We start from the raw sequence: 22,622 nt of genomic DNA, 5'->3' as shown, positions 1-22,622 counted from the left end.
CCCTCCCTTGGATCCACCACTCGCTTGGGTAGGCGGCTGAGCCTTTTACCCGAGACAACGTTTTCCCAGAGAGAGTGAAGCATTGCTTACCTCAAATTCCTTTGATGCATCAAACAGCATCGCACCTGGTTCCATTGAACCGATTTTAAACACCTGTTCCACAGCAGCTGAAAGATGAATAGAAATAGTTGCTCTAGTATCGGACATAATTATTCACATTCGTGATAAGAAGTGGTTCTGGTTGAACGGTAACCGGTCAAGTCGCCCGAAAGTCATATCCCCCGAAACCAAAGTCTCGGAGTCACCTTAGAATTTTAATATTTCGAGCGTGGGCTACTGGTGTAAAGCACCTTTGACGTGACCCTGCCAATATTGACAAACCTACGTAAATAATCTGGTTCCCAGGGTTCTTTTGTACTCGTCCCTACGAACCGAGAAAGAGATGATTTTTAAAGTTAAAAACCCGTGAAAACCCCCATCCAGTTCAAACTTATCACCAAGAGAGGAAAGTGAAACACAAGCAGATATTGAGTTCTTTAGATCACAAAAGCATGTGAGAAGAACTTGTAACTTCAGAATTATTAATCTCTTTGAAACACTGAACTTTATCCATTTTTTTACCTGGTGGATCATAATACCGCCGACTCCTGACCTCTTCCACGTTGTTTGCGACATAAAAGTGGTAATTACTAGTCAGGATAGCTATGCCAGTCCTTCCGGCAAAATTATAGGTTTTGCAGTCAATAACTTTGGATTCCTTGGCATCCTACAAAAAAATGCAGATAAAAATTTCCAGTTGTCTCCTATGTATACCAAACTTAAAGGCACCAGATCTTAAAATGAAGTTGCCATGTATTTGATAAGGCCACATGTAAAAGCAAAATACAAAATGTAAATATGTTACAGGTCAAAATCATACTCAGATTAAAATTTTTTAAGCTAGGTTGATTCTCAGTTTCCTTTGTCTCATAGCCCTAATTCATGAATAAATTAGGACGAGGAGACAAAGGAGATAAAGAATCAACCAAGGCTAAAAACTTTTGACCTGAATTGAAATTTTGACCTAAAACATACAAGACATACGGGTATATTCAACGGCTATGCCTTTACTACAGAAAGTGTATGAATGTGTATCAGTTCTATTTTAATTTAGTGTACAACCCCCCAACTTCTGTTTTTGATGATAATATAATTTCTATAAATTACAAGTATTTTGCTTATGGTCATGGAAAAATTGGTGATTATTTAATTTATCAGAAAATTGATTTACTTGGGGTAGTTAAAGAATTTACTGACATAAGATATGGCATCAATCGGCTAAGATCATGAGGAGCTTCATGTTAACTAGAAGTAGTCAAGCAGTGGTGCTTTACAAACATACATGTATAATGTCTTCTTTTTCAGTCTTTCCATGATGCAAAATGATTTAACACTGACCTGTCCCATTGACAAGGTTTTCTTGATTGCGCCATGAATGTCATACACCATTACAGTACCATCATCAGCCACGCAAAGTAGGTCCTCTGTGACGGACCATCTCATCTGAATTATGGGGCCTCCATCCCACTAAGAATAAAAAAGAACACTTGATCAATAGCCTACAGAAGTAGAACATACTTGTTTTTGGTCTTGTTGACCCATGCAGTGATATACTAGCCTGTTTCACAGCCATTTTTGGTGCTGTCATGCAATGCTCCTCCCCACAAAGGGAGGTGGGGAGGAGCATTGTGTGACAACACAGGGCTTGAAATTTTTTTGGAAGTATTTATAGCTGTGGGCTAGCTGGCATTTCCTACTTTACTAGCCCAGAGCCTGACAGTTAGCTCTAGCCCAGTACACATTTGCAATGTGAACCAGTCTTAAGACTTGTCTGCTAACAATGGATATTTTTTGTGACACGTTTCGCAAAACTTTACGCCCTTTTCCTCATCATACTCCAGCCATGGCCATTTTGTTTTCCTTTGTGGAAGAAACATATGTTTTCGCTGGGTATCATACTTCTTGTTTTTGGTTTGAATTTCATCTGCAGTAGCTGGCCCATCTAATATTATTTATTTTCCTGTGTGAAGTTCAAGACTCCGAGAAGCAAAATCTCCCAAAAACGAGACTTGGAGACCTATCCGAAATGCTTCTAAGATTTTGAGATTGGGCCAAACTTTTTTGGAGACCCACGAATTTCAAGGAACCAAGCTTTACCCATACAAGTGACCTGCTCAGCCTGATCAATGCTTCTCTTTGTCTGTGTTCACAAATTAAACAACAAGCAGGAGGATGCATACCTTAACTGTGGCAAGTTCCCTTCCAGCAGAGGAAAAAATGTGAATGATGAGTTTATTAATAGCTGATCCTTGGACTCGAGCAAAATGCTTGTCATCTCTTATCAGAGCTGAAAATTTTTAATACAAACAAATAAAAACCTTCCCTCCAAAAAGGAAATGAGGGGGGCTGCAGGAGCAGGACATGTAAATGTTCAGGTCTAATGTCCTCACCCCCTCCCCCCTCCCCCACCCCATGTATGTAAAAGTGTACATGAGTTAGCAATTAGCAATAGTATGCATTAGAAATTAAACCTGGTTAAATTTTAATCATCGCAAATATAGCACCACAGGGACAGAGGGCAATTCAGCATGGAGCCCTTCAATTATAATAATAATAATAATAATAATAAATAAATAAATAATAATAATAATAATAAATTACAGACAAATGGTACGAACATGAGCCAGAGACCATGATGCACAATAAAGATAACAACATCACCATCATGTGGGACATGCCAGTCGATACTGATAGAACTATAACAGCGAACAGACCAGACATCATTGTTAAAGATTCAGTGTATTCCACCTGCAAACTGATTGATATGACTGTTCCATCAGATAGAAACATCGCACTGAAGGAAACTGAAAAAAAAAAGCACGTACAAAGACCTAGAACTAGAAATACAGAGAATGTGGCATATGAAAACCGTAGTGATCCCTGTGGTTGTTGGTGCGCTTGGTACAGTGAAGAAGGGTATGGTAGAAAACATCAAGAAAGTATCAGAGAGAGCTACTATGACAGAGATTCAAATGATCTGCATGCTGGGATCTGCACAAATCTCAGAAAGGTGCTCAGTGTACGAACAGAATGATTGACTTGAGTGACTGATGCTCTAGGTGCATGGTTTGCGCCCGGCTGATGCACAAAAAGAACACCAGCAAAGACTGTGATAAAAGAGATAATAATAATAATGGCTTTATTCAGCATTTCTACTAAGTGGCTCTTTACTGACTGTTGAACATCTACATGCAACATGGGACTGCAGGTAGAAATATTATAATATTGTATAACTATTAATTGCATGTTTTATGCACTAGCTGTTCTAATATTAATAATAAGAAGCAGGATGTTCTTCAGAGTTGTTTTCTTCGTTTCAATTATTTTCAGCCAAATCCCTTGACATGTACAGACAGTTGACTGAAACAAACTTCTGTGACTGTTGCTGTATAATGGACTCTTGCTGCTATAAATATAACTGCAACAGTCACAGAAATAATTTTTGTATCAATCAACTGTTTACAAATACCGGTACTTACAGTGCTGTTAAGATCATTTAGACCTATGGTTCTGGCTCTTAACCCTTTAAGCCCTAAGGGTGACCAGCATCAAATTTCTCCTTGTAATGCTTTGTAAAACAGAGTGGTCATAAGAATTATGGACATGACCACACAAGATGAATTTGCTTCATATTTTATCAACTTCTCCCCACTACTTCTATAGGAAATGAATAGGGGCAACAAATGAGAATTCAGACTTTAATCTCAGGGTTTGTAGGGTTACAAGTAAACTTTCACCCTTGGGGGGGGGGGGGGGGGGGCTATTTACCATAAGATTAATGCAAGTAGATGAAATCCTGTCTGTACATCCTGTGGGTTAAAAAACACTTAGAAGAAGTCTGATGTACTTACCTATTGGACCACCAAAAGGTGCCGCACTCACAATAAACAAGGATAGATCCACAGTGTCTTGCCACTCCATACTGTACAGCTCTACTTTCCTTTTGAAGAAAGACACATTTTGTGACGGAAACTTTTGTTGTAATTCAATATATTATGGATACAGGGTGTACATTTAAAATATTTCTCCATCCCTGACTGATTTGCTTAAATTCCATGGCTGCCTGAGTATTTCTTTTCGGACGCCAGCTGGTTATTCTCCAAAACTGAAAGATGTTTGCTTTGATTTAAAGGCTGGTGTCAAAAGTAAAGTCTCAGACTGGAAAAGGTAAAAAAGATTAAAGGCATACACAAGCCAAAGGCCCAAAATGGCTGGAATTTCTCCCAGTTTCCTTAGCATAAAGCATGCTACTCCCCCCTTAATGGGATGCTAGTTCATCACATGGTTACCTCCTGGCAGTGTGTGTTGGCAGTATCGATTTATACACCTGTGTGAAGAGCGACAAAGTGGAGTAAGGTTCCATGTCTAAGGAATCAATTTGACAGGCGAGGATTGAACCCTGGACCTCCAGATCTGGAGTTCAAGGTGTTAACCATTCTGTCAGACACACCTCCAAACTGGAAAAGGATACACAGAAATCAAGCAAAGAAGCAGAGTGATGGTTTGGCTGTTTTGGTGATAAAGACCAAGAGTAAATGGTGGAAGATTTCTTATGTTATGGGTATTAACACCTGACTCGCACATGGAGGTTAGGTGCCTACAGGTAGAACCTAGGGAATGGAGCCGCCAACCCCTAACCCAGGTAGCAAGAACACCCCACAAGCCTGCCCTACTTACAACCCAGCCACGAGCCCCACCAGCCACACCTAGCCCCAGCCAAAGCACCTACGTTAAGTAAGTATATTTAACCTCATTAACATTCCTGAACTTCTCCCTTAAAAACTTTGAAATAACACACAAAGACACTGAAAAGTACCATTTGAAGAATATGAGCAAGAATATTATATCCCCTCATAATCTGGAACTGGTAAAAAACAGGTAGATGTTTGACTTCTGGAATTTTACATAGAGGTATTTAAAGGATGTCTTCAGCTTGGAGGAAATATTTTGAATGAATAATAAAACAATAATATGTAGAATTTTATATGATGTAAAAAATTCCAAAGATCTCACAGGTGTCATCTGCAACATCTAACATCACAGAACCATGGACAGTTGTCACTGCTGATAACTACCCTGTTTCAATGTTTTTTGCAAAGAAAAAGCTAGCAACAACAGCAAAAAAGCAGAAGCAGAAGTTGTCATGTAGCCATTTAATTTGTGGGGTCATTCCATTTAAAAGCCACAACCCCCTCCCTATGGATGAGATTTGGTCCCATTGATATTAATTTTGGGATATTTCTGAGGGGTTTGGGCAAAAAAGGGCTATTTCTAATGGGGTGGGGGGGGGGGGGGGGTACTGTGTTTGCACTTTTGAACTTATTTTTTCTTAGGGGTATAGTCAACTCACCTCATCCGAAGGGGTTGTGGCTATTAAATGGCCTGTGCAAATGTGGAAAAAAATTGATTTTTTTTCAATTCATTGTTGGAAAAATGGCTGTTTACTAAAGTACAGTTATCTCTAAAAAAATTAATGCAAGGGTAACCTCCTAATGTTGTTTTTGGATTGTGACATTCCTTTGTACTATGAACTATCAATTTCTATTTTTGGTTTTCACATGACGTCACCAAAATCAAACTAAGAAACTATCACTTCTTCTGAGTTTCTACTTTCATGTGATACTAGAGCACCTTAAAACCTTTATACAAAAAAAATTTTCAGTTCAAAAGGGTTCTTTGTTTTGCGATAACAGACGCTTGAATTTCCAGGCTTTTGCGGGACTAGGCATTTAGCTGGCGGCCGGGAAAGCTCTTATGTGGGTTAAAAACATTATGTATTTTTGGAGATTTTGCTATTTAAACATTTCTTGTCTTAGAATGAATATTACTTTAATCTTCATGAGTTCCTCAAGCAAAGAATTCACGAATAAGTAGGAAAACTCAAAAACAGATGTTTCTGTTGGTTTCCGGCGGCCATATTTGTGCCCATGATAGGGACACAAACATGGCATCTCCATACAAAGCTTTACAAATTTGGGTAAAACGTTTTTCCAAATATCTCGCATATGAATGATTGCATAGACCTGATTCTTGGCAAGGCTTTTTGTATATTTATCTTCTTTCATTTCCCAGATTCTAGACCCATACGAAACGAGCAGTGCTGCTGCAGCGCTGCAGAATGACTTCAAGAAGCACTACAAAAGAGCTGTAAAAAGGGCTGGCTGCAGCAGTAGTAAATTTTTGCTGTTTTGCACTGCAGTGGAAAGCCCTTTGACAGCGATAAACAGCGCTGTTGCAGCCGTGCAGAAAATTCCTGAATCATGATCTGCGCTGCAGAGTGGCTTCCAAAAGAGAAAGAATGTTGTTACGGGTAATGGCCTACCACTCATTAGTAAAAAAAAAAAAGAAATACAGACTGCAATAATAAAATAATCATGAAACATGGTAGAGGAGTTGACAAGACCTTAGGAGGAGTAAAAACCACTAGAAAGTCAAAATGCAACTTGTCACAAATGTTTATCTATCCAAAAGTGCCGACCAATAAGATTACAGCCTAGAATGTCTCCAGGGAATTAGCGATAACATTCCCACACTCGCCAGTCACGGAATGAAATTTATTGAAATCTTTGATTCCAAAAGCATAGAACTTGTAGGTTTATTCAATAAGTGATCTTCCCTGCGTACAAGCTTACTCGCATTTCTTAGAGGTACAGTCAAAGTTTTCTCGTTATAAAAGCTGTAATCTGTGGCAAGGCTTTTCTGGCGATTCATGTTATCTCAAGAACGTTGTGCTATCAGATCAAGCGCAGCTGAATCGTAGCGTTACTGCAGCTACTTCGCAGCTTTTGAAAGTCGGCAACTGCACTGCAAAACTGCTGCCCAGAGCTTCAGAGGCTGCACAGTGCTTTTGCATCCCGCTGCAACTTGAATTACGCTGCTGTTTGGCTTCTAAAATGCTGCTAAACAGCTGTAATTTAGCTGTACAGCTATTTTGAAGCGATTTTGTGGCGCTGTACAGCGCTGCAAGTTTCATACGGGGACTTTCTCATGGATAATAGAAAGCCTGTCTTTCTATTATCCATGACTTTCTGTATTACATGTAAAAGGTTTCCATTTTTGTTTCTCCTTTCTCAAGTGAGTGAAAACCGAGAATGGAACTCCTACAGTGATTACTCGTTTTTAGAAGTAAGTTCAGCTGAAAGTATATATCATCCGTCAAGTCCGCGTACGTAATGTAATTTTTCAAATTACACTCGCCTCTTTTAAACAATTATTGGCACCAACATTTTTTAAATCGATCGCTTTTCGGAACTTTGCCACTTCCTTCTTATCTTGTAAAGTCCAAAACAAAACCAACTTTAACATTTATTATCAACATATTATCAAGAGAAGAAAATGCTTTGGTCCTTTATTTTCACTTTCTCAACTAATTCATTAAAGAAATGTAAGCTTAAAGATAAATTATACAGGGAAGCTAGCCACAACTTGGAGACAGTCTAATCTGAAAAGAACCACTTACCTATAAAATACCTTTCCAAGTGGATTCCAATCAACTGTAACGTGAGCCATGTTATTCTCTAAGAGTGAATGGAACGAGTAGCAAATGTAATAGGTGTAGTTTATCCAGGATCTAATAAGTGTAACATTTGTAAACTTGTCGTGACCGCAGATCCACCATTTTGTTTTTGCATCTGCACATCAACTGGTCAGCAGACCCTGTAACAAGTAGAAAATCCCATGTTTCCTCTCGGGTAATAATTTTCTTCGTGTGAGCGTACACGAAAAGGCTGCAGTTGTTCAAGATGGCTGTCCCCAAAGCGAAGGGCTATCGGCCAAGATGCTTCTTTGATGTTCAAATAAATGGATGTCCAGGTAAGAAACGTTAAATTCCTCGGATTAAATGTTTGCATTGGCTGCTGTTTTTCAAAGTCAAGTCATTTGGGAAGAGAAGCGGCTGAAATTCAGGCTATAACTCAATGATAATTATGGAAATAATCAATTATAAGCTTAAGCTATTATTAAGCTTAATATAGCAAAAGTTTTGCCTCTTTGATTTTAATCAATTTCTATAATTTTAAACTTAAATTAATGTGACTGTGCAGCATTGGTTATGAATGCGTACTTCTCTTAATTAATGATTTGAGCCTATGAACACTGTGATAATCTAATATTTTTTATGGATTATTTTGGCCAATTGATTGAAATCAATAAGGTTTCCAATGAGCAACCTCAGTCTGCTTGTAACATAGAGAGAGAAGAAGGTGGGTACATAGGAAGGCAGGTTTGAAAGAACCTCAAATCTAAAACTTTTAAATCTTGCTTGATTTAAATTAAGAATCAATTTTGCATTCTTTGTAGCTGGCAGGATTATTTTTGAACTGTTTGCTGACATCTGTCCTAAGACATCTGACAATTTTAGAGCATTGTGCACAGGTAGGGAAGTAGGTATTAATGTAGATACATGTACTACTACTACCACTACCAACTACTTTATTAATATTAATAATAATAGTAATGATAATAATGATAATAACAATAATATCATTTTTCATACATGGTAACCACATCAGTTACATATTACATGTAAATGTTAGTGTTTTAGAGTTGATGTGTGGTTGGCTGTACTCACTTGTAAGTGGGATGGGGACATAATATTAAATTCATGGCCACTTCCTTTTTTTGTTTACTTTACTAGTGCATACATACATACACACATACATACATCTTATTTGTATTTTACAATTGAAGTACAATATTATTGTGGGTAGCTATGCTAATCTAGGGGGTCATGTCTTCGGGAAACAAATAACAACAACAACAACTTTATTGTTTGTAAAAAAAGTTGGATGGTTTGCCCTGCAAATAGCTGGAAAGCTACTCGTGGTGGGGCAAGACAAGTACATGTATAACACAAATTATCTAATAAAAACAAAAACCTTAACTATTAGAAAGCCTTGCAGATTGCACTAAAAATGAATAAAACACAGAAGTAAATTAATACAGCGCTTACTGACGTACAATGCGTTAAGACAAGGAGTCATGGACTCTTAAATAATAACACAGAAAAAAAGAAAAGCAGACATTAAAACCTTTAGCAAGTGTATTCTAAAACTAAAAGTAATAACAGTGTTCCAGATAAGAGATGGGTCTTGGGTCAATGACCCGACAAAGAAGGCTTCCTGACCCAACAGATGACATATAAGTTTTAAGTTAAATATGGCGAAAATAATTAGCGTGTGGTCTTGGTGACCCCTCAGATGGTCTACATGACCTCCCTGTTGAAATAATTAACTGGAACGCTAAATAAGAGGCCTAAAAAAAATGCCAGAATTGACATAATGATCAGAGACTACTGATAAACTAATGCAATAGTGCATAGTGCTATGAAATTGCTGAACTTTCAAGGAAATTAATGGCTATTTTTTAAGTGATCAACTTGACATTTCATGGAAACTTTAAACAAGATTTTTGGGATTAATTTTGAACCTGTTTTTCAGGAGAAAAAGGTTTAAGCAGGACGGGAAGGTTCGGGAAGGATCAGGGTTCCATCGAGTTATCAAGGATTTTATGATTCAAGGAGGAGACTTTACTAAAGGTATAAGATATTTTTATTTTTATATCAAAATGGTAAAGGAAAAGGCACACTTAAGCTAAAGGCTCAAATGGCCGGAGCTTTTCCTGGTTTCCTTAGTTTTGCGTTACATGTACTTCAAAATCCAACAAATACATATATCATCGAGGAAATCCACTTAATTATTCACCGTTTTTCACCTAGACCATAATGCACCTTGTCTACCCCGTAAATTTTGCAGAACCATTGTCTTCAATTTCTCTTTAGACTACTGTAATATCCAGGAAAACCTGGAAACAAAATGCAAATTTTGGGGGGGTAAACAAGGTGCATAAATTATGGTCTGTGAAAACGGTGAATATAGTAACCTAAATTGCATAAATATTTTTTAGAAGTCATGAAAACAGTGTTTACACTGCAAGAAAACTTAAGTGGACTAATCCTTTAAAAAAAATTAGGCTGATCTGTTTTTAAGTTTGCTAGAGTTCTTCATTCAAAGGTCATTTTGTCCAACTCTGGGTGAGTGTACCTTCACTCTCCTAATGCTTGCACAAAATCACCTGTAGGCAGTTTTGATACTGCACCTTAAATTGTCTTATAAAAATTTCAGCATTAAACGGGCCTTAAAGCAAAGTATGTGATTTCTCTGGAGTAAACTTTGCACAGAACAGTTACAGTGTAGGGTTGGTTATTAAAACAAAGCCTTTTTAATAGAATTATATTTAATAAAATTTCTGGGCCCCAAAAATAGATATTAAATGATTTCCAGTCTGGCCTGTAAGTCTTCTGGATGCTGTTAACAGCAAACAATGTTTATAGATATGTACACACAGTAAGGATGGTAAACTTGAAAAAATGACTTACAATGCAAAAGTTCTGTTAAACACCAACTAAACTGTGTTTTAATAACCAGCCTTGAGTTTCAATCTCTAGTTTTGCTATTGCAAAATTAATGTACTTTTAGAATTTCAAAATCTACATGTACCTTAAAAGGTGGCATGTTTTAAGTCGGTTTTTGTGTCCAGATTATGCAAAAGTTTTACTAAATTATGGGTTAGTTAATTTGTAATATTATCTTTTGTGTGAACAAAAGAGCTACATGTACATGTACGTAAATGGAGTTAACATTTCTTATCTCCTCTTAATATTATTTGTGTTAGCCCTTTGTGAGTTTATAAACAGAAGGCTTTGTAAATATGCCGTGTTATTAGTACTGACCAAGTGTGAGTACATGTAGATCAAAATGGCTGGAAATTACTTCTTAGAGTTCTCAATGTTTTCATGAAACAATGGAAAGTTTGTGATCAGCAAGATCTTTAACCTACGTATACTAGCTGGTGGTTTTGTTTGTTGTGTTTGAGAGACATCTTTCATTTTACAAACCACAAACGAAAACATCCCCCCCCCACCCTCTGCACACAGCAAACAAACCGCCACCAGCCAGCTGTGGTGCAGACTACAAGTTCTTAAAAACTAAGTGTTTTGTTGTATGTTCTCCTTGGTCTTAATGTATATTTTTTTCTTTCTTAAATGAAATAAACCAAGGATGAAAATGATTTTCTATACAGGCATACAAAAGAATTCTAATTATTTAATCAACATTTTACATTGTATCCTTATCAAGACTGAAATGCAGTATTGTAATAGCATTGGTATGGTTCATTTTTTTAAATATAAATTTCTGTGCTTTAGTTACAATAAAATTAAATGGGTCACTGGTTTACTTTTTTATATGGTACATGGTATTTTACCCCGTGAGGAGCTCCCCCGGTTGATGTCGGAACTAGGCTCAGGAGGGAGGGGTGAGGCATCGGTCAGAGCACTCGTCCTCCATCAATGTGGCCCGAGTTCAGGTCTTGGTATGTAAGCCATACATGGGTCAGAGCTGGTTAATTTCGCAAACGCACCAATGAACGCGCTAAATAATGAAAATTGCCCCCTCACGAGGAAGGTGGCCCGCGTGTGGAGCTCTCTTTCCTTCGCGCTTCACTTTTCTCGCGGGTGGCGAGGAAAATGAGAGACTACTACCAGGCAGATTATTAAGGCTACTTTCTTTCCTAATTTTTTTGGTGCAAAAAAAAAAGTATTGTTATGTCTAGTTTTCCCTGGTATCAAAGCAGCTAGGCGACGTATACTGAATTTCAAATGACTCATTTTTGAGAAGTGAACAGTTGGCTGCATTGTTGTGTCCGATATTTTACGTGTTTATGGAGTGCTTTCTACAAACTCAAGACAAAATTCAAGCGAGGACACCCCAGACTCTAATTCGTACAAAACAACTAAAACAACTATCCAAGTGAGGATAACCCAGATGCCTAAAACAAACTCAAAACAAGATTAAAGCAAAGAAAAAACGGCAGCTGATCTAACCTACGTAAAGAACGTGAGTTGAGCGACCTGTTGGACGGGAGGTTGAGCATGGTAGAACAGTGAGTTAAGTGGCCGACTGCTGGCATCTGGCAGTATGGTAGGTTATTTCTCTTGTACCAGTGTGGAGGACTTGAGGGAGGGGGGGGGGGGGTACCAAGTCCAACCCCTTACCCTTTTATGTACCACTTTTGTCCAACGAGCCCGTTAACCAGTCAATAAACCGAACCCGGTAAACAGGCGACATTAACCTATACCCCTTCATCTTTTCTAGAAACTGGACCGTCGCCCCTCAATACCGAGCCCGTCATCAAGTCTCCTCACTTTTAAGTTCCAGTCCCGCATTATAACTGCGTCAGATTTGATGATCCATCAGGCCCGGCTTCATTTTGTTAGTTAGTCAGACCACCGTAACTTTCGTGTTTACCTATGTAGGTCCCGTATCCTTACTGTTTTTACTAAAGCAAACAAGATCTTATTCTGAGAAGTGAAAAAAAAGAATGTTCCTTCACGTAATACGTTGTAACGCGCTTTGTTACATGTAACCTCTCATGTACACTTAAAAGCTGACGTTGAGAAAAAAGAAGACAAACTATCATTTTCAGTAGATATTGAAGTAAAATAACGATTGCATGCAAATTTTATTATTTTTTTGAGAGGCTTAAAAGTGTTCAAAACGACTAGACGCTTTCTTTTCACTCACCGATTGTTTGCTTAAAAAGAGAGTGAATCATTCATAAAGTACTACAGTCGAACCTCTCTAATACGGACACCGGAGGGACAAAGCGGAGTGTCCATATTAAAGAGGTGTCTATATAAAAGAGGTCACTAATAATAGATTTAGCCAGGGCTAAAAGCGAAGCTCTGGTTAATAATACGTGTAATCAAAAAAAATTAAATCACGTAATGCTAAACGGGGACGACAATGAAAATGGCTTCAACACTAATAGAAAGGTGACGCACGAAGGAGAGAGAGTTTCGCGCGTCAACTTCCTCGCGGGTGGCAATTTTCATTGATTTAGCGCGTTCATTGGTGCGTTGGTGAAATTAACCAGCTCTAACCAACGTATGGCGTACATACCAGGACCTGAATCCACGCCACATTGATGGGAGACTCAAGTGTGAATGGCCTTGCCCCGCTATATTTGAATTCCTTGTTTTCCTATCATAATGAAAATTCCAGTTATTCCCTTAGGGATTCAAGGGCAAGCTAGCTATTCCACTGCCCTGCACCAATTATGTTAAAAACAGTTTTAGGCTTCATGCAGTACTGGGGGACAGAGGATATCTCTTAAGGTGGTATTTTTTTAAAATTTCACCTTATATCATAGAGATTTTTTGACCCCTCCACCCAGTCTTGATGAGGAAAGTTAATATGGGCAACATGATGCAGTGGTGCAGAGATTTAATGTTAAAAAGACGCACGAGTGTCATAAAATGATAGAGCGCTGGGGGAAAATGTGCACTATGCAGTAATGCACCACAACCCATATGAACTTTGACGATGAATTGATGATGAATAAATGGAAAAAAATACTACTGGCTAGCAAATCAGACTGTAAATTAGACTCAAATGTTCTAAAGGGGTGTACTTGACCATGACTGCATAATGCTTCAAAGTAGTGTTGCAGCTAGTTTTCTTTTTCTTCAAATTAGCATGAGCTTCAGTCACAATCTTAGGTAGTAAACTAATATTTTGAGGGAAAAATCTTTGAAATAACACCCTACATGAAAAGGAAGAGAACATAATGGTTGGAATAATTATGCCACGATTTTAAATTTGTTCTGGTTGCTGAAGTGTTTATTGTACATGCTAAATTACTACAAAGGAGTAAAAAACCCAGATCTTCCCATGAGTAGATAGATAGATAGATAGATAGATAGATAGATAGATAGATAGATAGATAGATAGATAGATAGATAGATAGATAAGATAGATAGATAACTTTATTTAAACACGGTTAAGGTTCCTTCAGCATGTACAAAAAAAGAAAATCTAAGATCTATTATACCTAACTAAACTAACTCTAATTAAAAATATATTCATAAAATTTTAACTACCTAGCTATTTACAAATAAGAGCTGCTTTTCAAGGATGCCGTGTAAAACTGTATTAATGTATGATCTCATTCAAAACTGTTGCGACACAGTTTGCGTTTAAAATCATGTAAAGAATCTGCAGATCTTAAATCATGGGATAGGCTGTTCCACAGCTTAGCTCCGCTATAGGAGAAACTTTTCTTTAAATAATTGGTACGGGGCAGTGGAAGGACTAATTTATTTTCAGTATTCCTCAATCGATAAGAAGTTATTTCGTCACGAGATACAAATTTAGATGTTAGATAGTCGGGAGTCATCCCATGTACGGTTTTATACATCATAATAGCCGTCGATACTTGTTTTTGGTGTTTAAGCTTACGCCAACCTAGTGCCAGGAACAAATCGTCCACATTACAATCAGAATTAGCGGACATTAGAATACGGGCTGCACGATTTTGGAGCCTCTGCAGCTTATCGGAAAGACTAATGCCGCAGTTGGTCCATACGACATTACAGTAATCAAAATGCGGTTGAATTAAACTGTCGTAAACATTAATTAATACATTAAAACGAATAAGATGTCGTATTCTTTTAATTGCACCCAAGGCAGAAGCAATCTTTTTACAAATACTCTGTATGTGGCATTCCCAGCTTAAGTTTTGGTCAATATGCACTCCAAGAGATTTTGCCGTTGACACTTGCATCACGGGATGGTCGTTTATCATAAAAGAAGGAGTTTCAGAAAGCTTTGATAGCTTCTGCCTCGACCCAACTAACATAAACTCAGTTTTAGTCAAGTTAAGGGTCAGTTTGTTAGCCGATAGCCATATATACACCTTGTTTAAATCGTCGTTAACGCAGTCATTTATGAGTTTTAAATCTGCGCTGGCATAGGTTAGGCTGGTGTCATCGGCATACATTCTAGGTTGTGAAAAATGCAAGCAATTAGGTAGGTCATTAATATACAGTAAAAACAATAAAGGTCCAAGAATTGTTCCCTGGGGAACACCACATGTAACTAATTTTGGGTTTGACATTGAGCAATTAATTTGGCAAGTTTGGGTACGATTGTTTAAATACGAAGTAAACCATTCGTGACAGGAACCGCGTAATGCATAATATTGTAATTTCGTTAAAAAGATATGATGATCAACTGTGTCGAAAGCCTTTTTTAAGTCTAAGAAGACAACGGCATTGACAAGGCCACGATCAACGTTCACTGCCCAGCTATCGGTAGCTTCGAGTAATGCGGTTACAGTAGAATGTAAAGAACGAAAACCAGATTGGTAACGGGATAGAATACGATTCTCAGGCCCAGTTCATACGTCGTGCTTCTGCCGTGCCGAACTTAATTCTTGAATTAAGTTCGACATAAGCACGGCAGAAGCACGACGTCTGAATCAAAGTTTTTAATTTAGTGCGGCAGAACAATTAAGTTCGACAAGGTCTGCCGTGCTACACGACTCTGGCACGGCAGCGATTCAAACGTCGTGCTTATGCCGTGTCGAACTAAATGCATAAATTTCGGAAATGTATTTTCGCGGGAATTGTTATCTTGCGAGTCCCGCGAGTAGCTTCGAGGAAAAATGTCCTTCAATGAGCATGCGCATTGATTCTGTTTTTTACCCCAGAGCTCCTCTGCGCATGACGGCCAGGAATCAGAAGCGTAAACACTGGGGTCGAGAATGGTTTAAAACAAACATGGCGGCTTTCCGTGCAAGTTTGCATGCTCCTTCCTCCTTGGTTTGCAGTGCTGCAGAGTCCGATAATTCATCAGAAGACGAACTACCTTTTGACGAAAATATTCCACTAGCTGGCTATAAAGATGAGGACGAGGAAGCGATCGGTGATGTTGAGTCAGTGTCATCGCAAACGAGTCGTCCAAACTCGGGTTCAAAGAAAAAGGCGGGAAGAAGACCGACTTGGAGAGAAGACGACGTAACTGACCTGGTAGATATTGTGTGCAATAGTGAGTATTTTAAAAGAAAGATTATATTTACGAACTCAAAGAACACGAAAAACAATGAGATTTATGGCAAGTTGTTGAAAGATTTGAAAGAACGGGCTCTTGCACGAGGTGACGAATTTTCATTTACTGTGAATCAAGTGAGGAACAAATTAAAGAAGCTGATCAGTGAATGTAAAAAGGCGGCCCTCACTATTAAAACCGCTACAGGTATTGATCGCTTTCAAGAGGAAAAAAATTATGGTCCATGGTTTGCAGTGCTATTTGCATTGGTGAAAACGCGTGATTCTTGTCAGCCAGATCGCGCGATTGAGCCAACGGCTAGCGGTAGCAGTGATGTTTTGAGCAACGGAAGTGATCATTCATCAGCATCATCAAGCCCTGTACCTGTTGATGACAGCGAGGAAAGTGCTGGTGAGAAAAAGCTTTTTGTTCCAATAAAGAATAGAGGGAAAAAAAGAAAAGATTTTGCTTCAAGTGCTGTTGAATGTATGGAGAAGTTGTTAGAGAAAGACCCAACCAAAGACCTTCTGGAGTTTTACCGCGAAGAGAACGAAAAGGCTAGAAAGCACGAGATGCAACTCATGCAAATGATTATGTCAACACAGGTGCAAGATTCTGGGCATTTCCCGCCTCAAGGAAACTCCCTGCAGTATGGGTATAGTTACCCGTCACAACATTCCTATCAATATATGGAAAGCGGGAATATGGCACCAAATTATATAAACCTTTGACCTTTTTTTGAAAACATGTTCAAATTATTGTTTATTCCAATAATGGAACCAGAAATCATGTTACAAATTTGTAGTTACTTTTTTTTTCAACAAACTTTACTGTCATTTTTTTCTGAAAAAGTGCTTTTGTCTAGTGAAGACAGAAACTCAGAGAGACAGTTTATATTGGGTTCTCCCTGCTTGTCCATTTCTTGATATTTTTAGCATGATGAAATAACATGTTCCATTTTCTTTGAACTTAAATAGGTTCCTCCACATTTGCTCTATGGCTGATGGTGTTTTGAAAATACCAAATTTTTTAGTGTCCTGAAGTTATCTCATGCATGGGGTAGTTGTGTTCCTATGTTGGCTAGATATTTCTGAAGCAGTACCACTGTTTTTGAATAATTAATTTTCACCCTTTGAAGTGAGTTGTAACTGAGCACTGTTGATATTATCAGAAAAAGATTAAAAGCAACAATTCCTGTTCTCAAACATTTCTTTATTTCTCATTCAACTTTTATGTTAGCGTATCTATAACAGTTGTAATTTTTTCTGTCACAATTTTTTTTTTCTAACATAATAGTCACTGTATCTTCCTTGAAACAGGAAGGAAATTACATGTTATATTAACTTTGGTAAAATGAAGCAAACTAATTTTATTTTTAAAGACTGGCAACTAAAATATGACTCCAAACAACCCAAAATCCTTATTCAGTGGCAAATCCAGTACTTGAGGTAAGGGGTTGGGGGAGGGGGGGGGGGGGTACTTATCAAGGCCCTGATATATTAAAAGCACACTCTCAAAAAGATCCGTGGCCTCCACTGGATCTGCCACTGATAGCCTTTTTACCAATATAAACCAGACACAAACAAGGAAAAAAATAGAAATGAAACCAGACTAAGAAATGTGCTACATCGTGCAATGTTCAAAAGACTCCATCTCCTTGTTTTTCCCTCCAAAACTTCTGCATAAGCACATTTCGTATCTGGTTTGCTTGGTAACAGTTATCCCTTATACGAGGACAATCTGACATGTTCAGCAGACGCCTGATCACATCCCTTGGCCTCCTCTGATTGGTAGCAGGGTCAACAGTGGCATTTAATTGTCTACATAACGTTTCGCCCCTTTCAATGCAAATGTTATGAAGAACAATACACGCAAGTGTGTTATCTCTGACTTCTTCTTGGGTACTCTCGCATCTCCTTAGAAGGACTCGCCACCTGCCTTTAAGCTCCCCATATGCCTCTTCGGTGACCATTCTGGCCCTGCTAAGTCTGTAATTGAAATACTGTTGTTGGGGAGTTAACACAGCATTTGTAAATGGTTTCATGAGCCAGCTTTGAAAAGGAAAAGCTGAATCTCCCAGCAGAAGAGGGGGGATTTTTACACCACCAATTTCTTTACCTATATCAGGTATTGTTTGTCCTCCTGTTATTTTACTCCAAAGGTTGGTCGACTGAAAAATTATAGAATCATGAGAATTGCCAGGAAATCCACAACTCGCCCAAATGAACCTACGTTTAGCATCCACCATTCCCATCAAGACGATTGAATAAAAGTTTTTAAAGTTGTGGTATTCTTTATTGGCTTGAAGACCACCAGGCGGGCATTTCAGAGGAATATGGCATCCATCAATAGCCCCCCAACTACAGGAAAACTGCCACATTTCCTCCATATCCAAAATTTTTTCCCTGAATTGCTGTTTGTCCTTCGGAAAGTGTTGATCAACTTGCTCATTCCAGAGATTATTGATGATTGCCTTTGTAACATCGCTTACTATGCCACAAACTGTTGAGGTACCAAGACCTGTCATTTCAGCAATTGTGTAGTAATAATCACCCCTTGCTAAACGGTAAAGGCACACTGCCAATCTAAATGCCGGTGAAAGTGGATCTTCTGTCACGGTATCAGGTTGTAAATCGTGTTGTATACGACCAAGGATAAAATTAAAGGTGGCTTTTGATACACGAAACGTTTTCTTGAACCTCTGATCAGTGTATGTGTTCCATACTTCTTCGAACCATCCCTTGTTACGGGGAAGCCGTCGACATGATCGATCAGCAGTGGTTTTCTCGGAAGAAATAAGAAGAGCAGAAAGAAAAAAAACTTCTAATAATAACATTCGCCTGACGGTCAAAAGGAAAAGGATTTTCTGCTGCATTTCTTTTCTTCTCCTCCTCGAGTTTTGTAAGAGTTTTACCAGTAGCAATTTACGCCGGAGGTTACGGTGCTGCGCCATTTTCGTCACCGATTACCGCTGTACCGGCTGACTACTGTGCGAACACTGAATTACAGTCAAACCAAGTCAAGCGTACCCCCCAAGAATGCATTAATGAATTTATTATTCAAAAGTTGAATCTTTTGCTAGTTGTAGATTTCAGATTGATCTCTGCATTCTTGTATGTGTAATGAGCCGTGAATTCACACGCGAGGCAGTTATGAAATTTCTACCAGCTCCATTTTCCTGAAATTGATGTGAATGTCTTCTAAGAAGCTTAATCCATTCAAAGATTTCCAATCTGACCAAATACAGAGAAGTTCTCGTAAAATATTCAATGCTCATTACGCATGCAGAAATGCCGCTTTGAATTTGACACCAGTTACGGGAACGACTAACGGATTCATTTTTCAAATAATCAATTCACTGATAGAATCTTGGGGGGTACGCTTGACTTGGTTTGACTGTAAGTTCGACTCTGGCACGACGTCTGAATTGAAGTCGTGCTTGTGCCGTGCTTCTGTCGAACCCAATATTAATTAGGTTCGGCACGGCAGAAGCACGACGTATGAACTGGGCCTCAGTAAGATGGTGATACAACTGGTCGTAGACTACCCGTTCAAATACTTTGGCCACGACTGGGATCACTGATATTGGTCGATAATTGGTGGGATCATTTCGTTTACCAGAATTTTTATACAATGGAGTAACCCTAGCCGACTTCCACTCATCGGGAAAAATTCCTGTCAACAGTGATTGATTAAATATTAAAGTAAGAGACTCGGCAATTAGATCAGGGCACTCCCTTAATAATTTAGCTGATATACTATCTAATCCAGTGGCCTTTGATTTACAAAGTTTTGAAAGGAGAGAATAAATATGAGCAGATGTTATTTCCTTGAAGACAAACTCCTTAGAAGTTCCACAAAGAAACTCTTTGTAGGTGGTATCAACATTCGAAACATTTCGACTAAGTCTTGGTCCAATCTCAATGAAGAAAGTGTTCAACAATTCAGCAACTTCTGCTTGATTGCTCGATTTTAGTCCCTGATATTGAATTTCATTTATTATTGTTTTATTAGATTTGCGGGAAGTCAATTCATTGATGGTCTTCCAGGTCTTACGTTGATCACCGGCATAATTATTAAAAGAATTATTATAAAAGGCCTTTTTAGCAGCCTTGATTTCCTGATTTACTTTATTTTTGACCTTCCGGAATCGATTCCAAGAGGACGCATCCTTAGTTTTAACAGCTTTTTTCTTTAGCCGGTTTCTGAAATTCATTCGTTTTTTCAAATTTGTGGTAATCCAAGGAGACTTGGTGGGACGGGTGCGTTTAGTTTTCACAGGGGCGTGCTTATCACAAACACTTAGGAATAATTCTTTCCATTTTTTCCACATGTCATTGGGGTCGTACAGTTCTTTGATATCGTCCCACGGTTGCGTCGAAACATCATTACGGAAATTATTGCTGTTGAAGTGTTTAAATTGTCTATAGCTGATCAAATTGATTCCTTTAGAAACAGGCGGGATTGAAATTTTACGGTACGCGTAAACAAGACTGTGATCGCTTATACCCACGTGTGTCACCCCAGAACAGAGAATATTGTCTTGGTGACTGGTGAAAATAAGATCAATTAGGGTACGTGTTGAGGGTGTGACTCGAGTAGGCTCGTCGATTAATTGTTTTAAGCCATAAATATCGGTAACATTTAACAGAGCCCTTGCATAGATGTTTTCGCTGGACAGCAAATCGCAATTCATAAGAGTAAGATCTTTATTCATAGAGTAAGAGCAATTCAAAGAGTAAGATCTTTATTCATATTATTGTCACTCTGATACAGGTACTTCAAAGACAAACTACCGGCATCTTCTTTTAGTTAATTCATCATCAAAAACTTCGAAAAGTGTTGCTGCACTTATCGTTTGAATTGGGATCAAGTTCATCTTCTCTGAAAAAAAAGTAAATAAATAAAGGATATGTCAATATTTCATTGCCTTGTTATTGATTCAACGACAAACAAAGAAGTAACCACAGAAAACCCAAACCTATAACCTTGTGTGCCTCGTTGAGGATAATCCCAAAACCTACTTAAAATACAGAACATTATAATCGATTTGTCGATCATTTTAATTGCAAGTTTGAATGTACAGTAGCTGAACACAGCAAAGAGAAAAATTTCTAGCATAGATAATTTTGAAATATCTAATAATGTTGGATCGATCAAAATGTAGTTTTGCAAGATCGAAATTCGATAGTAAGCAATCGCCCATTTTTTAAAAAGCTATAAGCTTTCATGTAATGTTTGAGTTAATTTAACAGTGAGATGTTAAAATCATGTCGAATTTTAGCATCAAACAACTCTACGTGCTTTTACAAACCTGCCGCTTCCGTGCGAGCTCGATACAAGTTGATCCATATAATTATGCCAAGAAAAGTCAAAGAATATTTCTTTCCATCGATATAGTACGTTTGCGTTTTTATACCGCCGGGAAGCACGAGACTTGGACCAAGCACTAACTTCTGCGATGAACAGTCAGATTTGTTTGTTTTGATGAATGAAAATTAATGCACCGAAACGGGAATTTACTGCCACTTTCCTGCAACTAGGTGCAAACTATGCTATATTACTAAATCAAAGCAATTTCTCTGCTTTTAAATTTTCTAATATGTCTTACTGTTTTGCGATAAAAGCTATAAAGCATAAAATTTCTAAGGTGTTTACAGTGACTTGTGTGGTTTGTACAGATCGAACAGTCAAGTTGTACAATTTAGCACAAAAACGGTCCATGATACGTTTATATAAAACTCCTTCTTCCTTGCACCTCGGTACACGCTTACTCGCCAAAACAAAGCCCAATAGTGTTTCTTCAACTGCTATATAAATTCTCGTGACTTGTACTGAATGCACTAAACAGTGAACATTACCCACCTTTTTAGCGTGTTTTCTTCTCGCAACATGCGCCGATCGCAACGCCGACCTCGATTAAACGGATCGAGCCGCTATGTTTGTCTGACAGTTCCGGGATACATTATCCTCTAGACAACACATATCAGTAAATATTCGACCAAAATAATTGTCGATCTCTCATAGAGGCAACAATAAAACCACAACGTTAACGCTGCGGACCGACAAAAAAGCTACATTTTGTTCGCGACAACATGTCAAGGTGATTTTGCCTCTAAGCCAATGAATTTGCCGGAAATCGATCACGTGCAGAACTATACCCGTCTCTTCCTGAAAGGAAGGCCGGGTCAAAATAGAAAACTAGGAACAAAAGGTAACCAAAGTTTCACAGATTTTTGTATTGCCGGTGCAGAAGAGATTACTAAAGCCTTCTGTTCTGAAATTGCATACTTACCGGCGCTATGTGGCAGCTTAAATTCAATAATAAAATGCAATCATCCCTAGCCTAACCTGAGATCAGGCTCTATTTTCGTTTCGCTTTGAAAATTACATTCCGGCGGGCAAGACGAAACGAAAATTTCAGCGGTAGCCGTTAGAGAGAATGTATGAGAACCGCTCAAATTGGGCCTGATCTCAGGTTATCCCTAGCCTCCCACGCAGACGTTCCTACGGGTTCGTCACGCAATCATTCCTCTCTCACGAACGTGGGGTAGGAACGCGTGACGAACCCCTAAGAACGTTTGCGTGGGAGGCTAAATCATCCCTTGACTGGTTTGGGACTTAGACTAACAAACC

At 38.4% G+C, this 22,622-nt stretch overlaps 3 protein-coding genes across 3 annotated transcripts in view; 1 reads left to right on the top strand and 2 right to left on the bottom strand.

Annotated features, from left to right (window-relative positions):
- Positions 1-477: 477 nt before the first annotated feature.
- On the bottom strand, positions 478-7,728 carry LOC140930972 (vacuolar protein sorting-associated protein 16 homolog). The gene is made up of 5 exons (XM_073380721.1): positions 7,559-7,728; positions 3,951-4,039; positions 2,280-2,386; positions 1,438-1,566; positions 478-766 (listed from the first exon to the last, which is right to left on the bottom strand). The coding sequence occupies exons 1-5, from the start codon at positions 7,606-7,608 to the stop codon at positions 542-544; spliced, it is 600 nt and encodes a 199-aa protein (XP_073236822.1). The 5' UTR covers positions 7,609-7,728; the 3' UTR covers positions 478-541.
- A 98-nt stretch (positions 7,729-7,826) lies between these two features.
- The window catches only part of LOC140930962 (uncharacterized), a 77,933-nt gene continuing 63,137 nt past the window's right edge, over positions 7,827-22,622 (top strand). Inside the window, exons 1-3 of the mRNA XM_073380709.1 lie at positions 7,827-7,911; positions 8,398-8,472; positions 9,537-9,564. The gene's annotated coding sequence lies outside the window, so the exon portion shown is untranslated. The remainder of the gene's footprint in view (positions 7,912-8,397; positions 8,473-9,536; positions 9,565-22,622) is intronic.
- Positions 17,459-18,986, bottom strand: LOC140930952 (uncharacterized). The gene has a single exon (XM_073380670.1). The coding sequence runs from the start codon at positions 18,937-18,939 to the stop codon at positions 17,626-17,628; it is 1,314 nt and encodes a 437-aa protein (XP_073236771.1). The 5' UTR covers positions 18,940-18,986; the 3' UTR covers positions 17,459-17,625.

This window comes from Porites lutea, chromosome 3, assembly GCF_958299795.1.
Source record: "Porites lutea chromosome 3, jaPorLute2.1, whole genome shotgun sequence".
Lineage (NCBI taxonomy): Eukaryota > Metazoa > Cnidaria > Anthozoa > Scleractinia > Poritidae > Porites > Porites lutea.
This window is presented reverse-complemented; position numbering and strand designations above follow the sequence as displayed.

Coding starts and splice junctions, on each gene's coding strand:
- LOC140930972 (XM_073380721.1), bottom strand. CDS start 7,608: ATGGCTCACGTTACAGTTGATTGGAATCCACTTGGAAAGGTATTTTAT. Junction 1,567..2,279: donor GGGAACTTGCCACAGTTAAG/GTATGCATCCTC, acceptor TTTTATTCTTAG/TGGGATGGAGGCCCCATAAT. Junction 767..1,437: donor AAACCTTGTCAATGGGACAG/GTCAGTGTTAAA, acceptor ATTTTTTTGTAG/GATGCCAAGGAATCCAAAGT.
- LOC140930952 (XM_073380670.1), bottom strand. CDS start 18,939: ATGGCGCAGCACCGTAACCTCCGGCGTAAATTGCTACTGGTAAAACTC.